This window comes from Corylus avellana, chromosome 4, assembly GCF_965113065.1.
Source record: "Corylus avellana chromosome 4, dhCorAvel1.hap1.2, whole genome shotgun sequence".
NCBI lineage: Eukaryota > Viridiplantae > Streptophyta > Magnoliopsida > Fagales > Betulaceae > Corylus > Corylus avellana.
In genome coordinates, this window is record NC_142493.1 from 28,944,450 (window position 1) to 28,969,833 (window position 25,384).

General features: G+C 34.5%; 1 protein-coding gene and 3 pseudogenes across 1 annotated transcript; all 4 read right to left on the bottom strand.

Moving 5' to 3' along the window:
- Positions 1 to 2,001: 2,001 nt before the first annotated feature.
- On the bottom strand, positions 2,002 to 3,179 carry LOC148586580 (disease resistance-like protein DSC1; annotated as a pseudogene).
- A 1,824-nt stretch (positions 3,180 to 5,003) lies between these two features.
- Positions 5,004 to 7,083, bottom strand: LOC148586581 (disease resistance protein RPS4B-like; annotated as a pseudogene).
- Positions 7,084 to 7,385: 302 nt separating this feature from the next.
- LOC148586582 (disease resistance protein RPV1 pseudogene) lies at positions 7,386 to 8,003 on the bottom strand (annotated as a pseudogene).
- Positions 8,004 to 12,952: 4,949 nt separating this feature from the next.
- On the bottom strand, positions 12,953 to 17,945 carry LOC148586583 (TMV resistance protein N-like). Its single transcript, XM_088515698.1, has 6 exons — positions 17,449 to 17,945; positions 15,217 to 16,318; positions 14,563 to 14,838; positions 14,319 to 14,441; positions 13,596 to 14,267; positions 12,953 to 13,516 (listed from the first exon to the last, which is right to left on the bottom strand). Exons 1-6 carry the CDS (start codon positions 17,943 to 17,945, stop codon positions 12,953 to 12,955), a joined length of 3,234 nt encoding a protein of 1,077 aa, XP_088371824.1.
- Between the last annotated feature and the right edge of the window lie 7,439 nt (positions 17,946 to 25,384).

A 25,384-nucleotide genomic window follows, 5' to 3' on the forward strand; every position in this document is an offset into this window, starting at 1 on the left:
CTTCAGTAGCTACAGTCGAAGGTTTGGTCCGCCAGTTTCCCAGTGCAGCAACAAACACACGACCAATTCTCACAAATGGGCTTTTCCCCTTCCCTTTGACACTATACCGATATGTCCCAGTACCAAGCAAAAAGACACCCAAAGCAAAGACAATCACAATACAGGGGATTCCAAATCCTAGACCCCAGATAAGGTTTTCTTGTATATAGCTCATCATCATTATTGTTACTGTGCCGCCCGCAACAACACCAAAGTTCCACCAATTGAAGAATGAGCTTTTGCATCTGCACTCGTCTGGATCTTGCCCATCAAACTGATCCGCCCCAAAAGCCTTAACACAAGGCTTGTGTCCGCCCTGCCCAACAGCAATTATATACAGAGATACAAAGAATAGGATTTCTTGGACCTAATTTGAAGAACCCAGTACGATTTTGGTGTCTAAGTAGTCAGAAGAAGTGCTTAGAGACGGAAGCATAGCCGACAGAGTCAACAAGAATAGTCCCTGTTTTTCAATTCAAAGATAGATTAGCAGAGGAATTTTCAATTTTTCTGTGTAGCAGCAACGTGAGAGAGAGAGAGAGAGAGAGAGAGAGAGGTGAACCAGAATGTAGATAAGAGAAGCAATGACAATAGTGCGGTAGCGGCCCAGAAAAGAATTGGCCACGAATGCACCCAAAAGTGGAAGCAACGACGCTGTTTCGGACCACACGTTCACGTTCTCGGCGGCCGTGGCTGTGGACTGTCCCAGCGACCCAGGGGCTAGCGCAGGGGGGGGGGGGGGGGGGCGGCCCAGAAAGGAATTGGCCACGAATGCACCCAAAAGCGGAAGCAACGACGCCGTTTCGGACCACACGTTCACGTTCTCGGCGGCCGTGGCTGTGGACTGTCCCAGCGGCCCAGGGGCTAGCGCAGGGTGGTGGGGGGGTGGGGGGTGGGAGAAAATCTGTGTTTAGGCAGGGGGAACGCGTGTGTGGGGAGGGGGTTGGTGAGACGCTGAGCAAAAATCAAAAATATCTTACCATCAAGCACAAATATAGCAAATGATACAAATTTTTTCTATATTTCTATCTCTTTTAAGATTGGTTAAGGTTATTTCTATAAATAAAAATATAATATCTTGTATTTCTCTAAATTTTATCGTTCTTGCCACCCAAGAGTATGGGTCCCTATTATCCTCCCAAAAGGCGTGATTAGATTAAGTGAAGCAGATTTTCAAGTTTATTTATATTTATTTATTTATTTAATATGAGAAAATGAGGAGTTTAAACTCATTATTTCAGTTCCAAACATGTCTTAAAAACCCATGGTCTTGAAGAGTTTAAGCATGCCTTAGCACACTAATGTTTTTTCCCAAATAAGTAGCTTTATTGGATGGAACCAATAATCATGTTTCATGAAGTACTTGATGTCACTAGTTCGAATCTCTCTCCTTATTTTCCTCATGTTCGGACATGTTAAAAATAAAAAAAAAACCCCTAATATTTTTGACACTCAGACCAGGTTTTAAAGTAATATACTAAACTCATAATTTTAGTTCGAAACATGTCTTAAAAACAGACGGTCTTTAAGCTTGACATAAACACGATTTGAAGTTTATCATAATTTCTTAAAATAATTTCGAAAGAGTTCAATATATATTCTAAGAAAAGTACTGATGAAGTGAATCAAGAGTAGCCAAAAGTATGTAGTACAATTAACAGACCATGTCTTTTTTCTTTTTTTCTTTTTTGAAGTGAATCAAGAGACCATGTCAAGACACGAAGGTTATCAATTAATTGATTATTCTATTCCTTCCATCTCCTTCCATGACCTTAATTTGTAGACATGACTTGCATGTGGTGAAGTCCTCATGGGCTACACATGCAATGCACTTGTTCATTTCAGTTAAAGTCCTTTCATTCTTGTGCTTCGGACTCCATCCTGGACCTTTTAGGGCACTTTTCTTCATCATTGGAACAATCATTGCTTGGTCCTGCAGCCTCATTGTCATCTCGATCTCTCTTAGCAGACACCATATCCATATATACTTACATATCCATCATCTCTTAAATTTGAGTCATCAAATAGTAGATGAAGTCCACACTTCTTCACTTCAATGTCTTCCTGAGATATGATGTACACCTCCATTTCCTCTCCACTTTCCATCTCAAATTCATATCTTTTAAGTGGTATATGGCAGACACAGGAATGATCTTCAAAGGTTATAGGGATGACAGCGAATGTTGGCCTCAAAATATCTTCGTGGCCTCTACTTTTATTACTGATTTTCATGAAAGGAGAAGTTATCGCATTGGATTCTTTCTTGGCTGCATAAACAGCGCAAACGAGCAGCCCCCGGATTTCACCTTCTGAAAGTGAAGGTACCTCAAAGGATATAGCATCCAATTCCCTGATGACTGAACCAATTTGGAACCTCACTACGTACCAGGAAGGAAAATAGCACGAACCTCATCACACTTGCACAAACACTACAAAAAAAAAGAAAAAAGAAAGAAAAAAAAAAGTGTTCATATCATAAAAATGCACACACAAAGAGTGAGAGAGAGAGAAACCTGAAGAAGACTCCTCTTACAATCATATGCTAGATTGTTGCACTGTTCCATGTGAATTAATGGTCCAAATTCCAAACTCTCCAAGCCCTGAATCTCAACCAATTTCTGACAGTTAGTAAGGAACCATATAGGAGGTCGTTTCAGGTTTGACGGAATTGAGAGTGTTTCTATTGATGTGCAGTCAGTTGCATGCAAGCTCGTTAAACTTGCGGGGAGTTCTGAAATTGATTGAAGACTCGTGCACTTAGTCAACCACAATGTAGTTAATTTAGGAAGGCGGCTGATGCAAAGAGGTAGATTAAGGAAACTGTTTCTTCCTAAATCCAGCTCCTCAAGTGAAGATAAACTCTCAAGATCAATTGGAATCCCATCTTCAAACAGATTGCACTCGTTGAGAACTAGTCTTCTCAAAGAGCATAGTCCAGAAATGGAAGCCGAGAGCAAATGCGTTGGATTAATGGAGCTTTTTGGGGATATCCACGATCAGAACCGTGATAATCAAGATTTTGAAGATTGTCATTTACATCCAAATAATGACACAATTTTGAGATTCTTCAAATGACCAAAGGAGGTAGGGAGTTGCATAATAGCAGTTCTCTCTACATGCAATTCCGTTAGAGCCATCATATTCCCTAATTGCTCTGGTAGCATATTAAGTTTTAAACAACCAAACAATTTTAGAGTTTCAAGAGATTTTAAGTTATAAGTACTTCTTGGAAGATTCCTTAAGTTCTAGCATCCTTCTAAATTCAGCAAAACAAGTCTTTCTAGATTTTCAATGGACTCGTGAAGGTCAACCAAATTTGTACAACCTTCAAGTATTAGCATCTCCAGAATTGGGACTTGTAAGAAGTTTAGTGTTGTGGTGAGATATTTGGAATTGCAGAGATTAAGGACTTTCAACTTGTTGAGTATCTGTCAAAACAAAAATCGTTAAAATAAAAGAAAAGAAAATTTTGACTTATACATTTGAAAATAATATAGAAATATAAGGAAATGTAAAATTTATTATACTTTGATCTCCTTCCAGACTTGTTTGACATTACTATTTTGCATGTCAAGGATGACAAGACTTTCTAAATGAAAATTTGTTGGTAGAAATTTTAGAGGACACTTATGCCAACAAAGCCATCTTAGCCCATCAGAAAGATGTTTATAGTTTCCTAAGAGATTTACACCATTAATTTGTAGCAATCTCAAATTTTTCATCTTTGCAAATGCTTCGGTTTTAAAATGTACATCTTCAAGTAGAGATAGATTTAGAATGAGACCCTCCGCTGCTTCTGATCCTTGGAGAAATAGAAAATTGGATTAGTAACACATTCTGATGTTGCGTAGGCCTAGATATTTGCAATAATTAAAAAAAAAAGAAAAGAAAAAGAAAACATTAATGTGATGTAGACATGATTATAAGTGCTAATAATGTGATTGCATGCCTTTTTACTATATCGGTTGTAAAAAGGCACCATAAAAAATGACTACATCATCACCTCTTCCAGGCACCCAAAGCCACCAACCAATCCTATAACAGAGAAACTACCAAACACCATAAAAGATGACTACACTCAACGCCAAAGATCACAAAGATTAACCACAAACCCATAAAATTTCTCTTTTCAAATTCTGAAAAATACTTTTCACATATAGTGCAACTATAAGTAGGGTTTGGTGAAGCTTAGTTGGTCTATCATGTTTCCTTTAAGCTTTGTTTGGCAAAAGATTTGGTTAAATATGATTGATGTAACCCTAAGTGGTTGGCCCAAGTGGTGGAGGCCTTGTTCTTGAGGTATCATCCCTTCAAGGTTCAAGGTTCAACACCTCATGGGTTTAAACAATCCCTTGTGGCCACACCCCATGGTGAAAAGCAAGTGATTTAACTAGTTTCGTGTAAGAAAACTTTTGAAGGTGCAGTGCACGGAAACGGGGTTTACTTTACAGGGGTGGATCCGAAGGGCTCTGCCTTAGAGAGGTTCCCAACATCAAAAAAGGAAAAAAAAATGATTAATGTGATATAAAATAGATAAAAATTTTGAATTTTTTGTATGAAAAATTAAAAATAGTTTGTTTTATAGTGAGTTTTTTTTATTTAAATAGTTATTAATGTGATATAATTAGTAAGAATGTTGGGGAGTTGAAAAAAAATGACCTAATTAGGCGTTTGCCAAACAAGACCTATCTGTTGTGAAACATATTTACGAACAAATTTGTGGTCTTAGTTTTGGTTTCTGATGAAACATACTTGACCGTATTTCTCCAAAGTTGCTATAAATTCAAGTAGCTATATAGATACTTCAAACATTTCAACAAGAATAAAAGCGATATTTTTGATCTCCTTATATATGGAGGGTTTGAACAAAGGCGGTTGAATAAATAAGATCAACAAAAAATTCAATTTTGAATAAACATATTAACAAGTCCTCCACCTTTCATTCTTGCGCTTGATCCGAGTCATCAAGATCCTTCATCTTTTATCTGATCATCAGTAGACCAATCATTGCTGGGTTCGGCCTCATTGTCATGATCACGACAAGTAACAGAATCCATGTATTCATCTATTGCATTTGGGTCATCATCAACTATTACATGAATTCCACACTCCTTCGCTTCAAAGTATTCCCCACCCTCGCACTCCATCTTTATTTCCATTCCACTTGCTATTATACCTTGCATCCATGAATAGGGCCAATAGGTTCTCCAGGAAGGATAATCTTTACGAAATTGACCATCGCCGAAACGTTTATATGACCAATAGCTGTTGTTAATGTACAAAGTGATTTTTGGGATCTCGTGCGGTGTTCCTTGCATGGGTGCAAAACCAGCAAAAAAAAGCAACCCCTTGATTTGACCCATTGGAAAAGAAGGTATATGCAAGGATATCGAACATCCAATTCTCTTATGGCTGAACCAATTTGGAACCTCACAACCAGGTAAATAAATGTCATCATGGTAACTATCACACCCGGACACGTACTGTTTCGAAAGAGAGAAAAGTTCACATCATAAAATGAGAGAGAGAGAGAGAGAGAGAGAGAGAGAGAACCCGGATAAGACTCATCTTGAGATCATATGGTAGACTGCCACAACTTTCCATGTAAAAATGTGCCCATAAACTTCCCTGACTCGGCCCATCTGGGAGTCTTTGCAGTGTTGAGCAGCCTCCTGCAGACAAGGCTCCTAAACTTGCAGGAAGTTCTAAAATTGAGTCGAGACTCGCACACTCATATACATAAAGTTTAGATAATTGAATAAGTCGACTGATGCAACGAGGCAGTGTACGGAAATTGTTTATTGATAAATCCAAATGTTGGAGTGAAGGTAAACTCCCAAAATCAAAAGGAATTCCATCTTCAAACAAATTACAACCACTGAAATCCAGTTCTCTTAAATAATACAATCCATAAACAGAAGTTGGTAGCACATATATGGGTTTTGTGAATTTTGGTGATATCCACGACACGAACCGTAACATCCATGATCTTGAGAATTGCCCTTTACATCCCGATAATGATAGAGTTTTGAGGTTCTTCAAAAGACCAAAGGAGTATAGTAGTTGCTTAATAGCAATTCCATTTGCAAGTAGCTCCTTTAAAGCAACCATATTTTCCAATTGTTTGGGTAACTTGCCAATTTTTATGCAGTTAGACAAGTTAAGAGTTTCTAAAGATCCTAAGTTAAAAATGCTTTATGGAAGATTCTTTAAGTTCTTGCATCCTTGTAAATTCAATAAAACAAGTTTTTTCAAATGTCCAATAGACTCATGTACCTCAATCAAGCTTGTGCAACCTTCAAGCATCAGTATCTCCAAATGTGGGAGTTGTAAGAAGTTTGGTGTTCGGGTGAGACATTTAGAACCTTTGAGATTAAGAACTTTTAACTTGTTGAGTATTTGCCAAAACAGAATCAAATGAAAAAAAAAAAAAAAAATCCATTTAAGTTATTCATGCAAAGTTGATAACAAAACAAAAGGTAATGTGAGATTTGTTATACTTTGATATCCTTCCGAACTTGTTTGACATTATTGTGCTGTATGTAGAGGATAACAACGTTCTCGAGATGAAAATTTGGTGGTAGAAATTCCAAAGGGCACTTATGCCAGTAAAGCCATCTTAACTCTTTGGAAAGGCGTTCATAGGATCCTGTAAGATATGCACCATCAATTTGGAGAAATCTCAAATTTTTCATATTTGCAAATGCTTCGATTTTCAACTCTACATCTTCAAGTGCAGATAGATTTAGGTTGAGACCCTCTATTGTTTTTGATCCTTGGCAACATTGCTAGGTTAGCAATGCATATTCACACTTGTGTGAAGCTAGAACACCTTCAAATTGGAGGTGACCTAGATATTTTCACCATAGCTAATTTTTTTTTTTTTTTTAAAAAAAAAGTAATGTGCATATTATGATTATGTGTTTCTACAAGTATTTATATAATATTAATGCATTTGCCACTTACCAGATGTTTGTTAAGCACATTGAAGACATCATCGCGACACCACAATCTACTACGTTTTCTTGGATCCCTGGGTGCCATTTCGAGAAACAATCTCCCTTCGCATATCGCGAATCAAATCATGCATCATCAACTCATTTCTTTCATTAACTCCCAGGAGGGACCTTTCAATGAGAATGCTAATACCAATATCTGGAGAAAAACGGAAAAACCACAACCATCGAGAAATTTATTGACATATTCTTTGTCTGTACTAATAAAGAAACATGCTATGTTAAGGAATATGTCCTTCCGTTCATAATCTTCTAGTGAATCAAAACTTATTCTAAGTATTTTTTGAATCTCTTTGTGAGGAATTTTTTGTAATTTTTCAATGCACTTTTTCATTCAATAATACTTCTTCCTGATAGATAAGAACCCAAAACTTCAACAGCTAATGGAAGTCCTCCAGCATAATCCACTACATCAAGTGAAAGCTTTTTGTAATCTTCTGTTGGATTGGCCATCCTGAATGCATGCCAATGAAAAAGTTGAAGGGACTCCTCATGATGCATTTCTTCAACCTTATGTTTTTCATTTACTCCTAGTTCAGTCAAAACATGTTCATCTCTTGTTGTAACAATGAGTCTACTTCCTTGGCCAAACAATTTGAAGTTTCCAACTAATGAATGAAGTTGTTTCAAGTGATCCACATCATCAAGAACAACAAGAACTTTTTTGATACGAAATCTTTTCATAATCAAATTTATTCCTCCATCAACATTGACAATCTTCCAATCCTTCATTTTCAAGATATCAGAAAGAAGTTGCTCTTGTAAATGAATCAAACCATTTGGTTGTTCTGAAGTTTCTTTAATATTAAAAAGAAAGCTGCTTCCTTCAAATTCATGGTATATTTCATTATAGACGGCTTTTGCTATTGTTGTTTTACCTATTCCACCAAGCCCATATATGCCCACACCATGAACATCACTTGATCTAAGATTTAATAAAACTTTCATCACCTCAACGTGAGAATCTATTCCTACAAGGTGTTTGATAACATGCAAGTAAGCTGGGTTCACTTTACACAAAATTTCTTCAACGGTCTTCTGAATTAACCTTTATTCAAACCTGATCATTATAGTTCAAGAATATAAGCACAAGAAAAGAAAAATAAGAAACCAAATTATTTTTATGTAATTGTAAAAAATTAAGTTATATCTAAGAATATCATTTAAATATATTTTTATATAATTTCTTATCCTATCTAGTAACATGGCATAGAATAATTTTTATTTTTCCTTTTCGAAAAAGAAGTCATTAAGTAAGTGTTTCACGGAAAGTATGATTACAATATCATTCATGTCGAGTGTATGAAATTTGATACAAAAGGCTATCCTACACTTAATAATTCTAGATTTGAGATCTCACTCTCATTGGAGGAAAAGTCTGTTCAATTTGTTATATGCCAATTTTGTGCATTTAAGTCAGTTTTAGTGTTCTTTGTAAATAGAGGTTGGGCCATCCTAGAATTTAGCCCATATAACTTTTTATTTTTATTTTTATTTTTTTTATTTTATAAGTCATTTAACCCAGTTTATCACAAATCTGGCTTCTATGCGGTAGCGGTCCACTACCGCATGGATGCAGTTATCCAAAACTGCACGGTGCAGTTTTGAGATAATGTTTTGAAGATCAATTTATCGTGTAGATGCAGTTATAGGTGAAAAAATAGGATTTAAAAAATAATAATAAAAGACTACTTAACTTTTTTTTTTTTTTAAAAAAAAGAAAAAACTAATAATTACAAATTTAAAAACATTAAAACAATAAAATAAATAAAAAATAAAAAAAGCAAAGGGTTAGCCTCTTAGCCAAAATGGGGTGGCTAGAATCACCGTCCATGGCCGGTATTGAGGGGGAGGCGAGCCACCCCCATGGCCCTTGGGGTGGATTGGCCACCCTCAAAAGGCCAAAAGAAAAAAACAAATAGGGTTTTGTTTTTGGGGGTAGCCGAACCACCCTATTGGCCATGGGGGTTGTCCGGCCACCCCAGACCGACCGTATGGGGTGGTTGAAACTACCTCCATGGCCCTTGAGATTGGTCTGGCTACCCCCAAAAACCAAACCCTATATATATATATATTTTTTTTTCTTTTGACCTTTTTTGGGTGGCCGATCCACCCCCAAGGGCCATAGGGGTGGTTCGGCTACCCCCATATCTAGCCACCCCACTCTTTTTTTTTTTTTTTTTTTTTTTTAAAAAAAAAAATCCTATTTTTTCACTTATAACTGCATCTATGCGATAAATTGATCTTCAAAACATTATCTCAAAACTGCACTGTTTTTATCCAAACGGTGCAGTTTTGGATAACTACATCTATGTGGGATCCAGATTCTCTCCAGTCCATTTTGGACTAGAGAATATTCAGTTAAAGATAAGGATCCCTCTAGAGAGATCGAGAAGCCATAAATGGGACATCTGTCATATTAACAAAATAAATAATAAAAACTTAAGGGTTGGTTGGCCACCTCAGTTAGGCCTGGGGGAGGCTTCGGCCACCCCCAATGGCCAAATCTTAAAAAAAAGAAAAAAAAAAAAGTTGGCCATTAGGGGTGGCCGATTCACCCCCAAGGGCTGGTCTGGGTTGCCCAAGTCACCCCCAACGGCCAAATCAAAAATTTTTGTTTTTGTGATTTGGCCCTTGGGGGTGGCCGGACCACCCCTAAGGGCCATGGGGTGGTCCGGCCATCCCTTAATTTTTTATTATTTTTAAAATTATTTTGTTTTTTAATTAAATTTAATATATATATATATATATATATATATACACGAGACATATGTCTCATTTATGGTCTTAGGATCTCTCTAGAGAGATTTTGACTATTAATTGGATATTTTTCAGTCCATAATGGACTGGAAAGAATCCCATTCCATCTATGTGCGTGATAGTGGGCCATTACTTCATAGAAGCCGGATCCGTTTATCACAACTACATTAATTCCTTCCATCTAACGAATTTATTCATTGTATTTCGCATTCCTATCAAATACAACAACCAATTTTCCATAAATAGACCAAAAATAGTAAAGAAGTGTTACATTAGGCAATTAGATAGGATTGCCCCCACACTGTCTGCACACCACGTCAAGGATCATCTAACACCGCATTCGTTAGTCTTAGACTGTTAAATTATCATTTATCTTATAAGTTTTAAAAAATAAAATAATTCTCAAGGGGTAACTCAATCGGCTGTACAGGGTTACCCATGGGCAGCCCGTACAGGGTTGCCACTGCTTTGAGCCACAGGCAGTCCTCATCGGGCTGCTGGTGCTCACCTTATGCGGCCAACACTGCTGCTGTGGGGAGCCGGTGAGCTCCGATTATGGTGGGAACAGATCAGTGTGAGCTCCGCCGACGGCTCACCTTATGCATGAACTCACTGTGATTTTGGTCCAAGGGTTCTCGTACAAGGACAAGGGCAATTTGGTCAAGTCTCCAAAAAAAAAAAAAAAAAAAAACAAACAAACAAACAGATCAGTGTATCCAAATGGACCAAAACTAAACATTCAGATACACGCATATTTTGTTGGTTGTGCGTTTCATGCTACCCACCATATTTTGTTTCAGTAATTAAATAAACAAAATAAATATTATTGAAACAAAAATAAAATTTTACAGCAGGCATATTTAAAATTAGACTGAGTAAATATGGCCTAGAGAAGGCTCTGATACCACATGTAAGAATTTTATATATATTAAATGCTAATTAACAATAAAACTAGCAGCGGAAATAATTTAATATATAAGTACCTCCGGTCATTGCTTTGCTCAAGCAGGTTGAAGAACAATCACAACAACCAAAACTAGAAAACTAAAAAGTATTGAGATGTTCTTCTAACCTATGCCTACTAGTAAGTGCTAATTGATGGAATACACAGGTCTTATTTATAGGTAGGTCAGAGACTCTCAATTAGAGCTGTTACCTTAATTATTCTGCCCATCAAGAAATAAAAATCAAATAAATAATCAGTACAGATTATTTGATTCCACAAAATAAAATTAATAATGAATTCAAATATTTGTTTTTACAAGAATTAAATCAACAATTTAATTCAGAATATTTGATTTCACATAATAAGCTTTAATTGAAATAAATTACAAAACACCGTAATTATATATATATATATATATATATATATATATATATAATCACAATAATATATGTAATATAAAAGACGTACCTTAAATAAAATTTCTTACGTGTGCTTGTTGTAAACTTGAAATTGAGGTATTGACTGGATTGCACAATGGAGGCTCTTCTGAGTAAATAGGAGGGTTGGTGGAACTGGAAATTATACAAAAGAAAAAGGAAGGGTGGTGGAACTTATATTAAAATAGAAAAAAGAAAAGGAAGGGCGGTGGAACACTGGAGCTTACACGAAAAAAAGGGGGAAAAAAAGAATTAAAAAAGACGAAAGAAGGGTGGTAGAGCCAGCATAGCGCGTGAAATCAACAATATATATTTCTTCTTTTTGACGTACATCGGAGAGATCGAAGGAATGCCGCTTCTTTTTGTTCTTATTTCCTTGTTTTTGTCTAAGTCGATAGAAGTTAAAAAAAAAAAAAAAAAAAAAGAATAAGAATATATATATATAGTATTGTTTCTGTGAGTCTTGACAGAAATTTTTTTGTTTTTATTTCCTTGTTTTTGTTTAGGTCGATAGAAGTTCAAAAAAATAAATAAAATGAAGAATATAGTATTGTTTCTGTGAGTCTTGACAGAAATTTTTTGTTCTAATTTCCTTGTTTTTGTCTAAGTTGATAGAAGTTGAATAATGCTACGGAATAGCAAATTATGTGTAAACAATCCGCATTTCTCTGGTTTAACCTAACTCGAGTTAAATCAGCCTAATAATATATATATTAAACCAAAACCCCATGATTTTAGTTTTAGGTTCGGAAATTTAAGAAAAGCTCTATTTCGTCATAAGATAAGACCCAAAAAAAGATAAACTAATCAACTAGCTATTCTCCCATCCATGAGTTTGAGTGATATACCAGTATACTCTACCAAAAACGCTCATCACTGCATATATATTGCACACATGAAGAAATTAGGTAACTAGTTTCAAAGTATATATTTTTCCTGTTTAAGTAAGATCAATTCATTTAAGACATACTAATTGGTTTTCGGTTTTGGTTCTTTAGTTTCTCCCCCTCTTCCTTTAAGTCTGTTAATTATAAATCACTCTCGCACCGTGAAAATTACATGAGATCTTATAGATTGAACAACCCACAAAAATCCAATAATTAATGCAAAAATCACTAAGCTAAACCTAGATGAGAGAACCCCAAAAAAGCTAAAGAATCAAAATAAAAAATGACTTGTGGGTGGGCGTCGTGTTCAGTGCTTTCATACCCAAAATAGACGTCTATTTAGTAGATTAAGTTGAATGACTTTTTTTTTTCTAATATAATTTGAAGAAAAACTTTACTCCAATTGTAGTGTTTGAGAACAAAATAAATAAAACTTCATTAGGGATTTTTAATCTTTGTACTGGACTCCTTGATGGAATGGATTCATGTATATATATTTTTTCTTTGTCAAGGTCATTATAAGTTAGAAAATGTACTTTTACTTTTAAAATTCTGAAAAATACTTTTCACATATAGTGCAACTATATATCTCTTTTGAAACATATTTATGAACAAATTTGTGGTCTTAGTTTTGGTTTCTGATGAAACATTTGTGACCGCATTCTGTATTTCCCCAGAGTTGCTATAAATTCAAGAAGCTATATATATACATCAAACATTTCAACAAGAATAAAAGCGATATTTTTGATCTCCTTATACATGGAGGGTTAGAACAAAGGCGGTTGAATAAATAAGATGTAGGAGGATATATATATATATATACACGCAAAATTCAAATTTGAATAAGCATATTAACAAGTAGTCCTTTCATTCTTGCGCTTGATCCGAGTTAAGATCCTTCATCTTTAATCTTTTAGGGCAGTTTAATTGATCATCACTAGACCAATCATTGCTTGGTCCGGCCTCATTGTCATCACGACCTCTCTTGGCGTTGGCAGATGCCATATATTCATCCATTGTACAATCTGTACAAGTATCAGAATCCATTGCATTTGGCTCATCAACTAGTACATGAATTCCACCCTCCTTCACTTCAAAGTATTTCCCACCCCCGCAGTTCATCTGTATTTCCATTCCACTTGCCATTTTACCTTCAACAAGTGAAGGATAATCTTTATGAAATTGATCAACGAAGAAAGTGTCTATTAACCAAAGGCGGCTGTTAATGTAAAGAGAGATTGCCATGCGCTCGTGGGGTGTTTCTTGATTGGGTTCAAAACCAGCACCAAAAAGCAACCCCTTGATTTGACCATTTTGAAGAGAAGGTATATGCAAAGATATCGAAGATCCAATTTTCTTATGGTTGAACCAATTTGGAACCTCACCACCAGGTATCTCAATTTCTTCTTGCTCACCACACTTGGACAGGCCCTGTTTCGAAAGAGAAAAAAGTTTACATCATAAAATGGTTCGGCACAGAGAGAGAGAGAGGGGGGGAAAGAGAGAGTACCTGGAGAAGATTCTTCCTGAAATCATATGCTAAACTGTTACAACTTTCCAAGAAAAAATTTTCCCATAAACTTTCCTGATTCGGTACATCTGGGAGTCTCTGCAATGATGAGCAGCCTCTTGCATACAAGCTTCCTAAACTTGCGGGAAGTTCTAAAATTGATTCGAGACTCGTACACTCTTTCAACGAAAGTACTTCTAATTGACGAAGTCGGCCGATGCAATGAGGCAATGTACGGAAATTGTTTCTTGATAAATTCAAATATTTGAGTGAAGATAAACTCCCAAGATCAATAGGAATCTCATCTTCAACCAAATTACAACCACTGAGATCCAGTTCTTTCAAAGAACATAATCTAGAAACAGAAGTTGGTAACAAACTTATGGGTTTCGTACATTTTGGTGATATCCACGACAAAAACCATGACATCCAAGATTTTGAGGATTGCCCTTTACATCCCGATAATGATACAGTTTTGAGATTCTTTAAAAGACTAAAGGAGTATGGTAATTGCTTAATAGCAGTTCCATTTACAAGCAATGCATTTAAAGTAACCATATTTCCCAATTGTTTCGGTAACTTGTCAATTTTTAGGCAGTCAGACAAGTTAAGAGTCTCTAAAGATTTTAAGTTAGAAATGCTTTCTGGAAGATTCTTCAAGTTCTTGCATCCCTGTAAATTCAATAGAATAAGTTTTTTCAAATGTCCAATAGACTCATGTACCTCAACCAAGCTCGTGCAACCTTCAAGTATGAGTATCTCCAAATGTGGGAGTTGTAAGAAGTTTGGTGATTGGGTCAGACATTTAGAACCTTTGAGATTAAGGACTTTTAACTTGTCAAGTATCTGCCAAAACAAAATCAAATGAAAAAAAGAAAAGAAAAAGAAAAGAAAAAATAAAAATCATGTAAGTTATTCACTCAACATTGATAAGAAAATAGAAGGTAATGTAAGATTTGTTATATACTTTGATCTCCTTCCAAACTTGTTTGACATTACTGTGTTGCATGTCAAGGATAACAAGATTCTCGAGGTGAAAATTTGGTGGTAGAAATTTCAAAGGGCACTTATGCCAGTGAATCCATCTTAACTCTTTGGAAAGGTGTTCATAACATCCTGTTAGATATGCACCATCAATTTGGAGCAATCTCAAATTTTGCATCTTTGCAAATGCTTCAGTTTTCAATCGTACATCTTCAGGTACAGGTAAATTTAGGATGAGACCTTCTATTGCTTCTGATCCCTGACAAAAATAACTACTTTAGCAATGCATATTCACATATTGTGTGAAGCTAGAATGCCTTCAAATTGGAAGTGACCTAGATATTTTCACCATAATTAATAATAATAAAAAAATAATGTGTTTTAAACATGAACATGATTGCTTAAATATGATTGCATACTCTTTTTTTTTTTTTTTTTAACAATAATTAAGTATCAATTGTTCGCTTGTTTAGAAAATTGTTGGATTTAAGATCTTAAGTCATGTTGATAGAATATTCAAGCTATATCCATGTTTGGCAAAAAGACAAAACTCGCATACATACTTTCAAAACCTGCGCATATTATGTTTTTGTGTTTGTACATGTATTTATATAATATTAATGCATTTGCCTCTTACCAGATGTTTGTTAAGCACATTTAAGACATCCTTGTGAAACCACAGTCTATTACGTTTTCCTGGATCCCTGGGTGCCATTTCGCGAACAATCTCCCTTCCCATATCGCGAATCAAATCGTGCATCCTTAACTCATTTCTTTCATTAACTATCAGGAGAGACCTTTGAATGAGAATGCTGATACCAATATCTGGAAAGAAACCACATCCATCGAGTACTTTGCTGACATATTCTTTGTTTGTACCGATAAAGAAACATGCTATATCAAGGAATGTGTCCTTTAATGCATCATCTTCTAGTGAATCAAAACTTATTCTGAGTATTTTTTGAATCTCTTTGTGAGGAATTTTTTGTAATTTTTCCAATGCACTTTTCCATTCAATAAGACTTCTTCCTGATAGATAAGAACCCAAAACTTCAATAGCTAATGGAAGTCCTCCAACAGAATCCACTACATCAATAGAAAGCTTTCGGCAATCTTCTTTTGGATGTGTCATCTTGAATGCATGCCAACTAAAAAGTTGAAGGGACTCCTCACAATTCAGTTTTTCAACCTTATATTTTTTGTCTACTCCTAATTTAGCCAGCAAATGTTCATCTCTTGTTGTTGCAATGACTTTACTTCCTGGGCCAAACAAGTCGAAGCTCCCAACTAATGAATTAAGTTGTTTCAAGTTATCCACATCATCTAGAACAACTAGAACTTTTTTGTGACAAAATCTTTTCCGAATCAAATTTATTCCTACATCAACATTGTCAATCTTCCAATTCTTCATTTTCAACATATCAGAAAGAAGTTGTTTTTGTAAATGAATCAAACCATTTGGTTGCTCTGAAATTTCTTTAATATTTAAAAGAAAGCTGCTTCCTTCAAATCTATGGCATATTTCGTTATAAACAGCTTTTGCTACTGTTGTTTTGCCTATTCCACCCATCCCATAGATGCCCACAATACCAACATCACTTGTTCCAAGATTTAATAAAGATTTCATCTTTACAACACGAGAATCCATTCCTACGGGGTGTATGGCAACATGCAAGCAAGCTTGGTTCACTTTACACAAAATTTCTTCAACAATCTTTTTGATGAACCTTGATTCATGCCTGATCATTATAGTTCAAATAGAAATACAACAAGAATATAAGCACAAGAAAAGAAAAATAAGAAACCAAATTATTTTTATGTAATGGTAAACAATTAAGTTAAAAAAATTGATTAAGAATATCATTGAAATATATTCTTACATAATTTCTTATCCTATCCAAGAACATGTCATAGAATTACTTTTATTTTTCTTTTTCGGGAAAGAAGTCATTAAGTACTGTTTTGCGGAAAGTATGATGCAATATCATTCCTCTCGAGTATATGAAATTTGATCCAAAAGGCTATCCTACACTTAATAATTCTAGATTTGAGATCTCACTCTTACAGGCATGATCGATCTGTAATACTTTCTTCGAAAAAAAAAAAAAAAAAAAAGGATATGGCCGGGGTAATTCTCATATGAAAGAATTGAGCAGTCGATCTCTTTTATTCTCTCAGATGAACTTTTATTACTACTCAGTTTGCTCCTAGTCGATAAATTTGTAATTGTTTACAACAAGAGCTATGCCACTTTCCCCTTGATATTTCAAAAATAAACCGCTACTATATCCAAATTCGTTTCACTTTTTTTATGGGGATTATTTAAAATTTATGATAAAAGTAATGAGTAGGTAAATTAATTATTTAATTAATATTTTTCGTCATATGTGGGCTCAAATTCATTTTAATAAATAAATCCTGACACGTGAAATATTTCAATTAAATTTTGGTGGATTGACATAGTCAAGGTTCAAACTCATAACTTCCAATTCTGATACGGCCATGTTAAATCACTATTTATACTAAAAGCCTAAAATGAAATGAATAGGTAAATTTAATTATTTAATTAATATTTTAACAATTACTCATAATTAATTAGCTAAGCATCTTCTCAAACTACCAAACCATGCATTTTGAGAATGATTAAAGCACACCAAATTAGTTTTAGATTGTTTTGATAATTGACAAAAACATAGATTAAATTTGGATTTAAAATAGTTTTCAAGGAATTTTTGTTTAAATTTTGTCAATCCTTTTCTGCTCAACTTTAGTTTTTTTTTTTTTTTTTTCAGAAAAAAAAAAGAAAATAGAAAAAGACAAACTGAAGAAAACTGCATGAAAGGCGTACAAAGAGAGTTTAACATAATACCCGTTTGAAACGTTTTGGAGATTCCAACCGGAATAGTTTGCAGCTTCAGTAAGAGCAGCTCTCCACTTGTGCACCCTCTCCATCTCCGCTTGAAACCGGTCTTCATGCCTACCAAATGCTTCGGCAAAAGTCCCAGTTTGTTTTCGCACTTCCGAGGGGTTCACATCAAAAAATATGGGAAGAAAAGTTTGGCCTATGGTATTCTTACAGTGCAAGATCTCCACAAGCTCATCAAGACACCAACTAGAAGAAGCATAGTCTTTGGAGAAAATCACAATAGAAACTCTTGATCCTTGAATAGCTTTGAATAGTTTGGTAGAGATGTGCTCCCCTCTAGGAAGCTCGTCATCATCTCGGAAGGTGTGAATTCCAGCATGCACCAGGGAGGTGTAGAGGTGATCGGTGAAGGTTTTGCGTGTATCTTTCCCTCTAAAATTCAAGAAGACATCATAATTCCAATGAGGTTTGGAAGGTGGTGAAAGGGTTTGAGCAGCCATGGACAAGCAGGTGCTTGGTGTAAACTTTGAAATTGAGGAGTTGACTGGACTGCACTAAGGGCTCTTCCGAGTTAATAGGAAGGGTGGTGGAACACTGGAATATTAAATAATAATAATAATAATAAAAATAAAGGAGAAAAAGAAGAAGAAGGAAGCGTTGTGGAGCCAGGATAGCGCGTGAAATCAACAATATATATATTTCTTCTTTGTGACGTACATTGGAGATCGAAGGAACGCCGCTTCTTTTCGTTCTAATTTCCTCGGTTGTGTCTAAGTCAATAGAAGTTGGAAAAAAGAAAAAGAAAAAGAAGAATTAGTCAAGCCAAAATCACTGGGCCCTGCAGCATATTTTGCTTTGTTAAGTTGATATACCTACCCCAACTTGGAGTTCTTTTTTTATTTATTTAAATGACAAAAGGGATTACAGGAAGGGTGTTTTTCATTCTTATCCTAATGGAAGTGAGAATGAGAGACCAATTAAGAATGTTTTCAAATATGAGGTGAAAAACAACCCATTTAGCTAAAGAATATGCATGAAAATTCGCACCATAGTAATTTTTACAGCTTTCCAAACTTGACATTTAGGTTGTCTCAGTGGCAGCTAGAATTTAAGTTTAAATCTCGCAATGAGAAGTACTTGGGGTTATTAGGTTGTCTATTGGCTTGAGTATCACTAGAATCTTCAATGGAGTTAGTGTTAAGTTATTACTCGATTGGTCTTGAGAAAATACCTGCAATTTCTAGTGTTTATGGCCCTCTTGAACGATGTCAATGCAGGTGCTACCATCTCGCACATTTTTCTTGAATGTTCTTTGGCTAGAATCTTATGGAGAAGCTCCCATTGGCCTTTTAATTCAGAGGCTTTCAGCAGCATTCCTATTTCTGAATGGGTGATGGTGTTGCTGAACCCTCACAACATTTGTCTATACCTAAGGTGGATATTTGGCAGTTTACTTCAAGCATCAATTACAATGGATCACATCTGGTTTGTAAGGAATCCTTTAGTGCATGATGAAGTCCAGCCCATTCCTAGTTTGTCTGTCCATCACGTTTCCAACTCAGTGAAGGTCATAAACTTGCTTGGAATGATTCTCTATCCTTCTCTCTTTGGTCATTGCCTTTTTCAGGTAATATCAAGGCTAACTTCGATGTGGCGGTTAAGGGTGACTTCTCAGTTGTAGCTATAGTTCTTAGTGACTCTAATGGTAAAATTATCCATGCCGTAACCAAATGTCTCTCCACTACTGATGCTGCTATTGGTGAAACTCAAGTTGCTCTTTTAGCCTTCAAACAGCTTCCTCTCTTGGGATTTACTCGCTTTTGCGGAAGGAGAGGCAATCAACATTATTCTTGCCATTTAGCAACCGTCACTTTTCAAAGATTGGAATTTTGCTTCTATTAATTAGTAAAGTAACACTACAACAAAAATGGGTTTTAGTGACGTGTATACTATTCATTAATATCTGCTACGTTACCATTTAGTAACGTGGCAATTAATGACACGTTACTAAAATATTTAGTAACGTGTAAAACTCCACATGTCACCATTTGGTGACGTGTCATAAACAACACGTTACCAATTTGGTAACATGTCATAATGGCACGTTACCAAAATGGTAACGTGTCATTATGACACGTTACTACTTGGTAACGTGTCATAATGGCACGTTACTAATTGGTAACGTGCCATTATGACACGTTACGAAATTGGTAACGTGTCATAATGACACGTTACCAAATTGGTAACGTGTTCAATAAACCGCACGTTACAATATGGTATTGGGAACCAGCGTCCAGCTGGTTTCCAATTTTTTTTTTCCCCCCCTTTTTCTTTCTTTTTTTCCCTCCTATTTTTTTTCTACCTCCCCAGCACAGGCTTCGAAGAAGAGGGAATTTCATTTTTTCCTCTCTCTCTTTCTCTCTCTCCGGCAACTCCTTCCGGCAAGTTTGGCATTTCTCCGTCCATCTCCTCAGGTATATATTCCTCATTATATATATATAGCTTGTGTTTTGCATTAATATATTGGGGTTTAATATATATAGCTCGTCTTTCTATTGTTAGAAAAATGGCTAGGTTGAAACAAGCCAAAGAAGAGGCTGAAAAGGAGATAGCTGAATATCGGGCCTAAATGGAGCTCGAGCTCCAGATCTGCAGATGTTTGTATATGTTGTTGAAACTGATTCAAGGCATTTTGAGTTCTATGATATTATTTGATGGTTTATTCAATCTGATTCCATGATACTATTTGAAAAAAAAAAAAAAAAAATCAGATTCCATGATATCAACTGTGCTGGGTTTGGATATTTGAAAATCAAATTCCATAATATTATTTGAAAAAAAAAAAAAATTCCGGAAAAAAAATTTGAAAAAAAAAATTTTCAAATTTTTGTCCAGAATTTTTTTTTTAATAATTTTTTAAACTTTAGTAACGTGTCAATTTTGACACGTTACCAAATGGTGACGTGTCAAAATTGACACGTTACTAAACTTTGACACGTTACTAAAAGTTTCGTAACGTGTCAGAAACTGACACTTTACCATTTAGTAACGTGTCAGAAATTGACACGTTACTAAATCCCTAGTAGTTACGACCAATTTGGAAAAGCCCCAGACATGTTACCAATTACACGTTACTAACTTTTAGTAACATGTCAACAGCCTTGACACGTCACAAACGGTCCGTTACAAAAAAATTGAATTTTTGTAGTGTAAATTTGCTCTCTTTGTACATCTGGAAAGCTTGCAAAGTTTATAGGAGTACAAATTACCGTGCACATTTTTTAGCTAGATGAGCCGCCTTTAATCTTTTGTTTGGAAGCATTCCCACTGGATCATCTATTCTTTCTTCCATCCGGATTAAAAATTGAAAAGACCCTTGTTGTAACCCTTTACTTATTGGCTTAGTTGTTCTCACTTTCATCCAACCCTGCATTGACTATGTAGTGCCCCAGAATTTTCAAAGCTATTTAAATAGATTATTTTGATAATGATGTTATTTTAATATCCATTGTAGCTAAGGATTTTAATTCTTGGGAAATTTATGAGAGTGGTAATTAGAGAATGGTAATTGGTGAAATAATAGGATAGTAAATGGTAGGTATAAGGATGGTAGAATAAGAAGGTAGAATAGTATAGGTAGAATAGTATAGGGTTGGTAGAATAGTATAGGGTTGGTAGAATAGTATAGGGTTGGTGAAATAGTATAGGGTTGGTGAAATAGTAAAATGAGGGTATAATTGTAAATTGAAGGTAGAATAGTGTAGGGTTGGTGAAATAGTATAGGGTTGGTGAAATAGTATAGGGTTGGTGAAATAGTAAAATGTGGGTATAATTGTAAATTGAAGGTAGAATAGTATTTGATTTTCTCCTATAAATAGAGCTCTTCTCCTTCACAATTTTCACCACTCATCTCCTCTCCCATCTCTTGCATATATTCTTCATTCTTCCGCTTTTTACTCGGTCTTTCTTCTTTCTAAGAGTGTTTACTCAGAACAGAGAGAGAAAGGGCGAGACCAAGCGCTACAAGAAAGAAAGAACACAAGAGATAGCGGACTTTAGAAATTAGTTTCAAAAGTTATACTAGTGGTGTTAGTCATATTGGAGCAACTAGATTCCTTCATACCACTTCTAGCTTCAGTCTAGAGGTAAGTAAATTCACTACCCCTTCTAAAATTACTTCATGTCATGCTATTTATTCATTCTTTAGTAAATTGTAAATGATTATTTTATTTATGTATTATGAAGTTATGTTGCATGCATGAAGGATTTCTAAAAGAATTATCTAGAAAGTTTCTATTTATTTAAACGCTTTCTAAGTACAACAAGTTTATATTTGAAAAGGTTTCCATTTTGAGAAAAGAAAGTTGAGAAATGATGATGATTATAAGAAAGAAAAAAAGATGATAAACCCTCCTACATGTTGCCCTAAGATGCATCAAAAGAAGTACAAAGAAAAGTACAAGAGATGAGATAAATGTTTATGAAATAAGGACACATGTATGGAGGAGAGTATTTTTGGCCCCAAGATAAGTAAAGATGAGAGTTCGGTACCGATACTCGGATGGAGGCGAAACCACTGAAGGAGGCTATGCCAGAAGGTGGTATTCCATCAACAGACCGTTGAGTGCACCAAGAAAAAGAGTTAATTGACGGTCGGGCATGGCTGAGGCCACAGTTCAGTGCCATGGTCACAAGGACCCGCAACCCTCGTGCACAGGGGTAATAGTGTACATGGGCCCTATTATGAGAAAATGATACTATATTTTCAACGATGATATGCTATGATGATTTACAAAGATTATTTATAATGATGCATTATGATGATGATTTATAAAGATGATTTACAACGATGATCTATTACTAGATGTAATAGTATGTATATGTTACGGGAGATGCAACCGTACATACAGATATTATTATGGCTAGAATTATATTTATTTGCGAAAACGATTTTCAAAACTGAGAACAAGGAGTAAAACTATTTATGGTTGTGGATTTTACTTGCTGGGCCCCCTTTGGGCTCATTCAGTTTTATTTCTTGTTTTCAGGTAGAAAGGATGCTGGAATAGGAGGCCGGAATGGGGACGGGAATAATTATTAATTTTCAAAGTCTTTTCATATCAGTGATTATAATAATATGATATTCCGCAACTAAAGTTTAATGTTTTCTAATTTCGCTTGTAATAAAATCTCTTGAATAATGTTTTATACATTTTTTGTATCATTTAAAATCAAGTACTCTGATAGACCTTATAGATCTTTGCAAGAACTTTTGTTATAAAAGAAGAAAAGTGGCAAACTCAGCCTTAACGGGCTGGGGATGTTACAGACTATGATGACTTTGGCATGTGAGAAATTATAATCTCAATTCCTGCTAAAATAATAATTAAGTGATTAAATTTACCTCTTCCTATAAGCTTAAGTTTTTGGGATAAATTATAGTTTAACATGGTATCAAAGCCAAAGATCTTGAGATCGAACCTTGACTTCGTCAATTTACCCAATTTAAATTAAATTTTCCACATGTTGGGCCCCACTTATTAAAATGAGAGTTTGGGCCCACACGTGAGAGGAAGTGTTAAATTAATAATTAAGTTATTAAATTTATTTCTTCCTATCAACTTAAATTTTTTAGACAAGTGATGATTTAACAATCCTTAATTTCTTTATCGCATAAACCCTTGGAATCTTGGAAACAAAATTATAAGTATTATCACTGAGTTTTAATGTGAGTGTCAATTTAATTCTTAGACTTATAATTTACCAATTTATGATGGACATAAAATTCGTGATAAATCATTACTTTTGTTACAAATTTCTGTCAAAATCTAACAAATTTAATTAGGAGGCGCGTTGGTGATTGTTAGAGCATATCATATAGTTCAACAATAATAGTCATAGTTGAAGACTATCATTGACTTACCCTTGAATAATATCATTGAGTCATGCTTGAAACTTATCACTAACTTACAGTTGAAGTCTAGTTGTGTACACAATTCTCCTTTAAATATGAGTATGTTATGTTATAAATATCACTCGGACAATAAGATCATAATTTAGTCTTAGAGCTTTATAAATTAAATTTAGTCTTAGAGCTTTATTATAATTTATAAGGACGTAAGTCATAGACCTGAATCACATAAATCTCTTTGTCACTTATTATTTTCACATTATTATATATGTATTATTAGTTTCTATAGTGATTTCTATCCTATCATTAATAATCAATAAAAAAAAATACTATCATTATTCATCATTCATTTAAAATTACAAAATAACTCAACAATAATTGCAAACCAACAAAGAAACCCGAATTTCTAAATGTAAGTTTCCCAAACCTTACAACTTATCCAAACTTAAAAAGTAGATGTGTGTTGAACGTTCTAATTTGGATTGTAGTTTGAAATGTCACTAAAACACTAAATTAATATTGTGTGTCCACTATCTACCTATGAATATGATAATAGCTTAAATATATCTACTTTCTTAATTAAAGTAAGCAGTATCATACATTATTTTGTGTCAATTCTTGTATTTTATAGTTAATTCTGAAAGAGTATTTAATTACTGATATTGAGCTTAAATAATATATTAATACAAGAGATTGTGTTTTGTAGGAGTTTCAGTAATTTTTAAGAAAAGAAAATGACAACCGTGAATCAATTGTTCTGTTGTTGTTATTTTTTGTTATGAGTTATTGTCTCCCGGTATTATGTTGGTTAGATCCGAATGTTGAGACTTTTATAACCGAATTTATGTTGGTACCTCTTCTCTGACAGTGCATCTTTGGCTTCATCCTCCTTCCAGTGGTTGTTGCTAGTTTTAAATAGGAGTTCAGATAGGTTTGTTTTAATGTGTGCCCATTTTGCTTTTGTAACAGTTTTGTGCCACCATTTAAAAGGATCATGTCACTTGTTTGACAAATTTTATACCATTTATAATTATTTATGTAATGTTTTAATTTATTTTAAGTATGTTGTTGGAGAACTCACCTTTTTTACGTTTTTAAAATCACTTATTCTCTCTTTTTCTTTTTATTAGGAATAAGAATAATATTTTCATGCAACCATTTTCCTTAGAAAAAGAAAAGAGTAGACAAACAAGAAAAGACAAGTCAAAGGAAGAATTGCACGAGGAAAGAAAGAATCAACAAAGAAGAAAGAAAAGCCAAAGAAACGACTCTTTTTTGTCTCTTATATTTACGTGGGGCCCACAACTTGAAAGAGAAATTTGTTGGAAATCAAACAACCTTAAAACATTAGTAGATATGCATCAGGGAGGGGTTTTGGGATCTACTTTTTGGGTTTGGCTCCCATATTGAACGGAAAAAGGACAGTTTCGTCTTTTTCCCTCTATAAAAAGCAGCTTAATGCAGAGACTTTGGGGGGAGGAGGAGCAGCAGCACGATTTTTTATGAGGAATTTCTCACCTTAAATAATTCAGAGATTGAAGACAACGGCTATTATATTGGTTATTTTTAATTTCTTTGCTTTAGTTAAAGTTTGATGTTTAGTGCTTTGATTATATAATTTATTTTCGTAGTTATTTAGTAGTTAAAATCTCTAGATAGGGCTAAGGGTGAAGCCTATTATTTTTATTATGTATTATTGAGACTATTTATTGTTCTTTATAAATTAATTATTTGAATTTTTTAGGATGCTTTTTAATTTGAGAATAATTTCATGTGACAAGTTTATTTTGATTCATTATGATTTTTGTTTATATCAAATGCTTACTTTGTTTGATTTGTTATGATTCAAAAATATATTGAATGCTTAATTTATTGTAACATTGTTATTAAAATCAAATTCTTAACAAATTTATGTTCAGTCTATTTCATATTTGATTGATGCTTAATTCTTTTATCTTCCGATTATGAGAATTGATTTTTCACCTTATTGAGTTATAATTATATGTCTCATGAATACTTAATAGAATT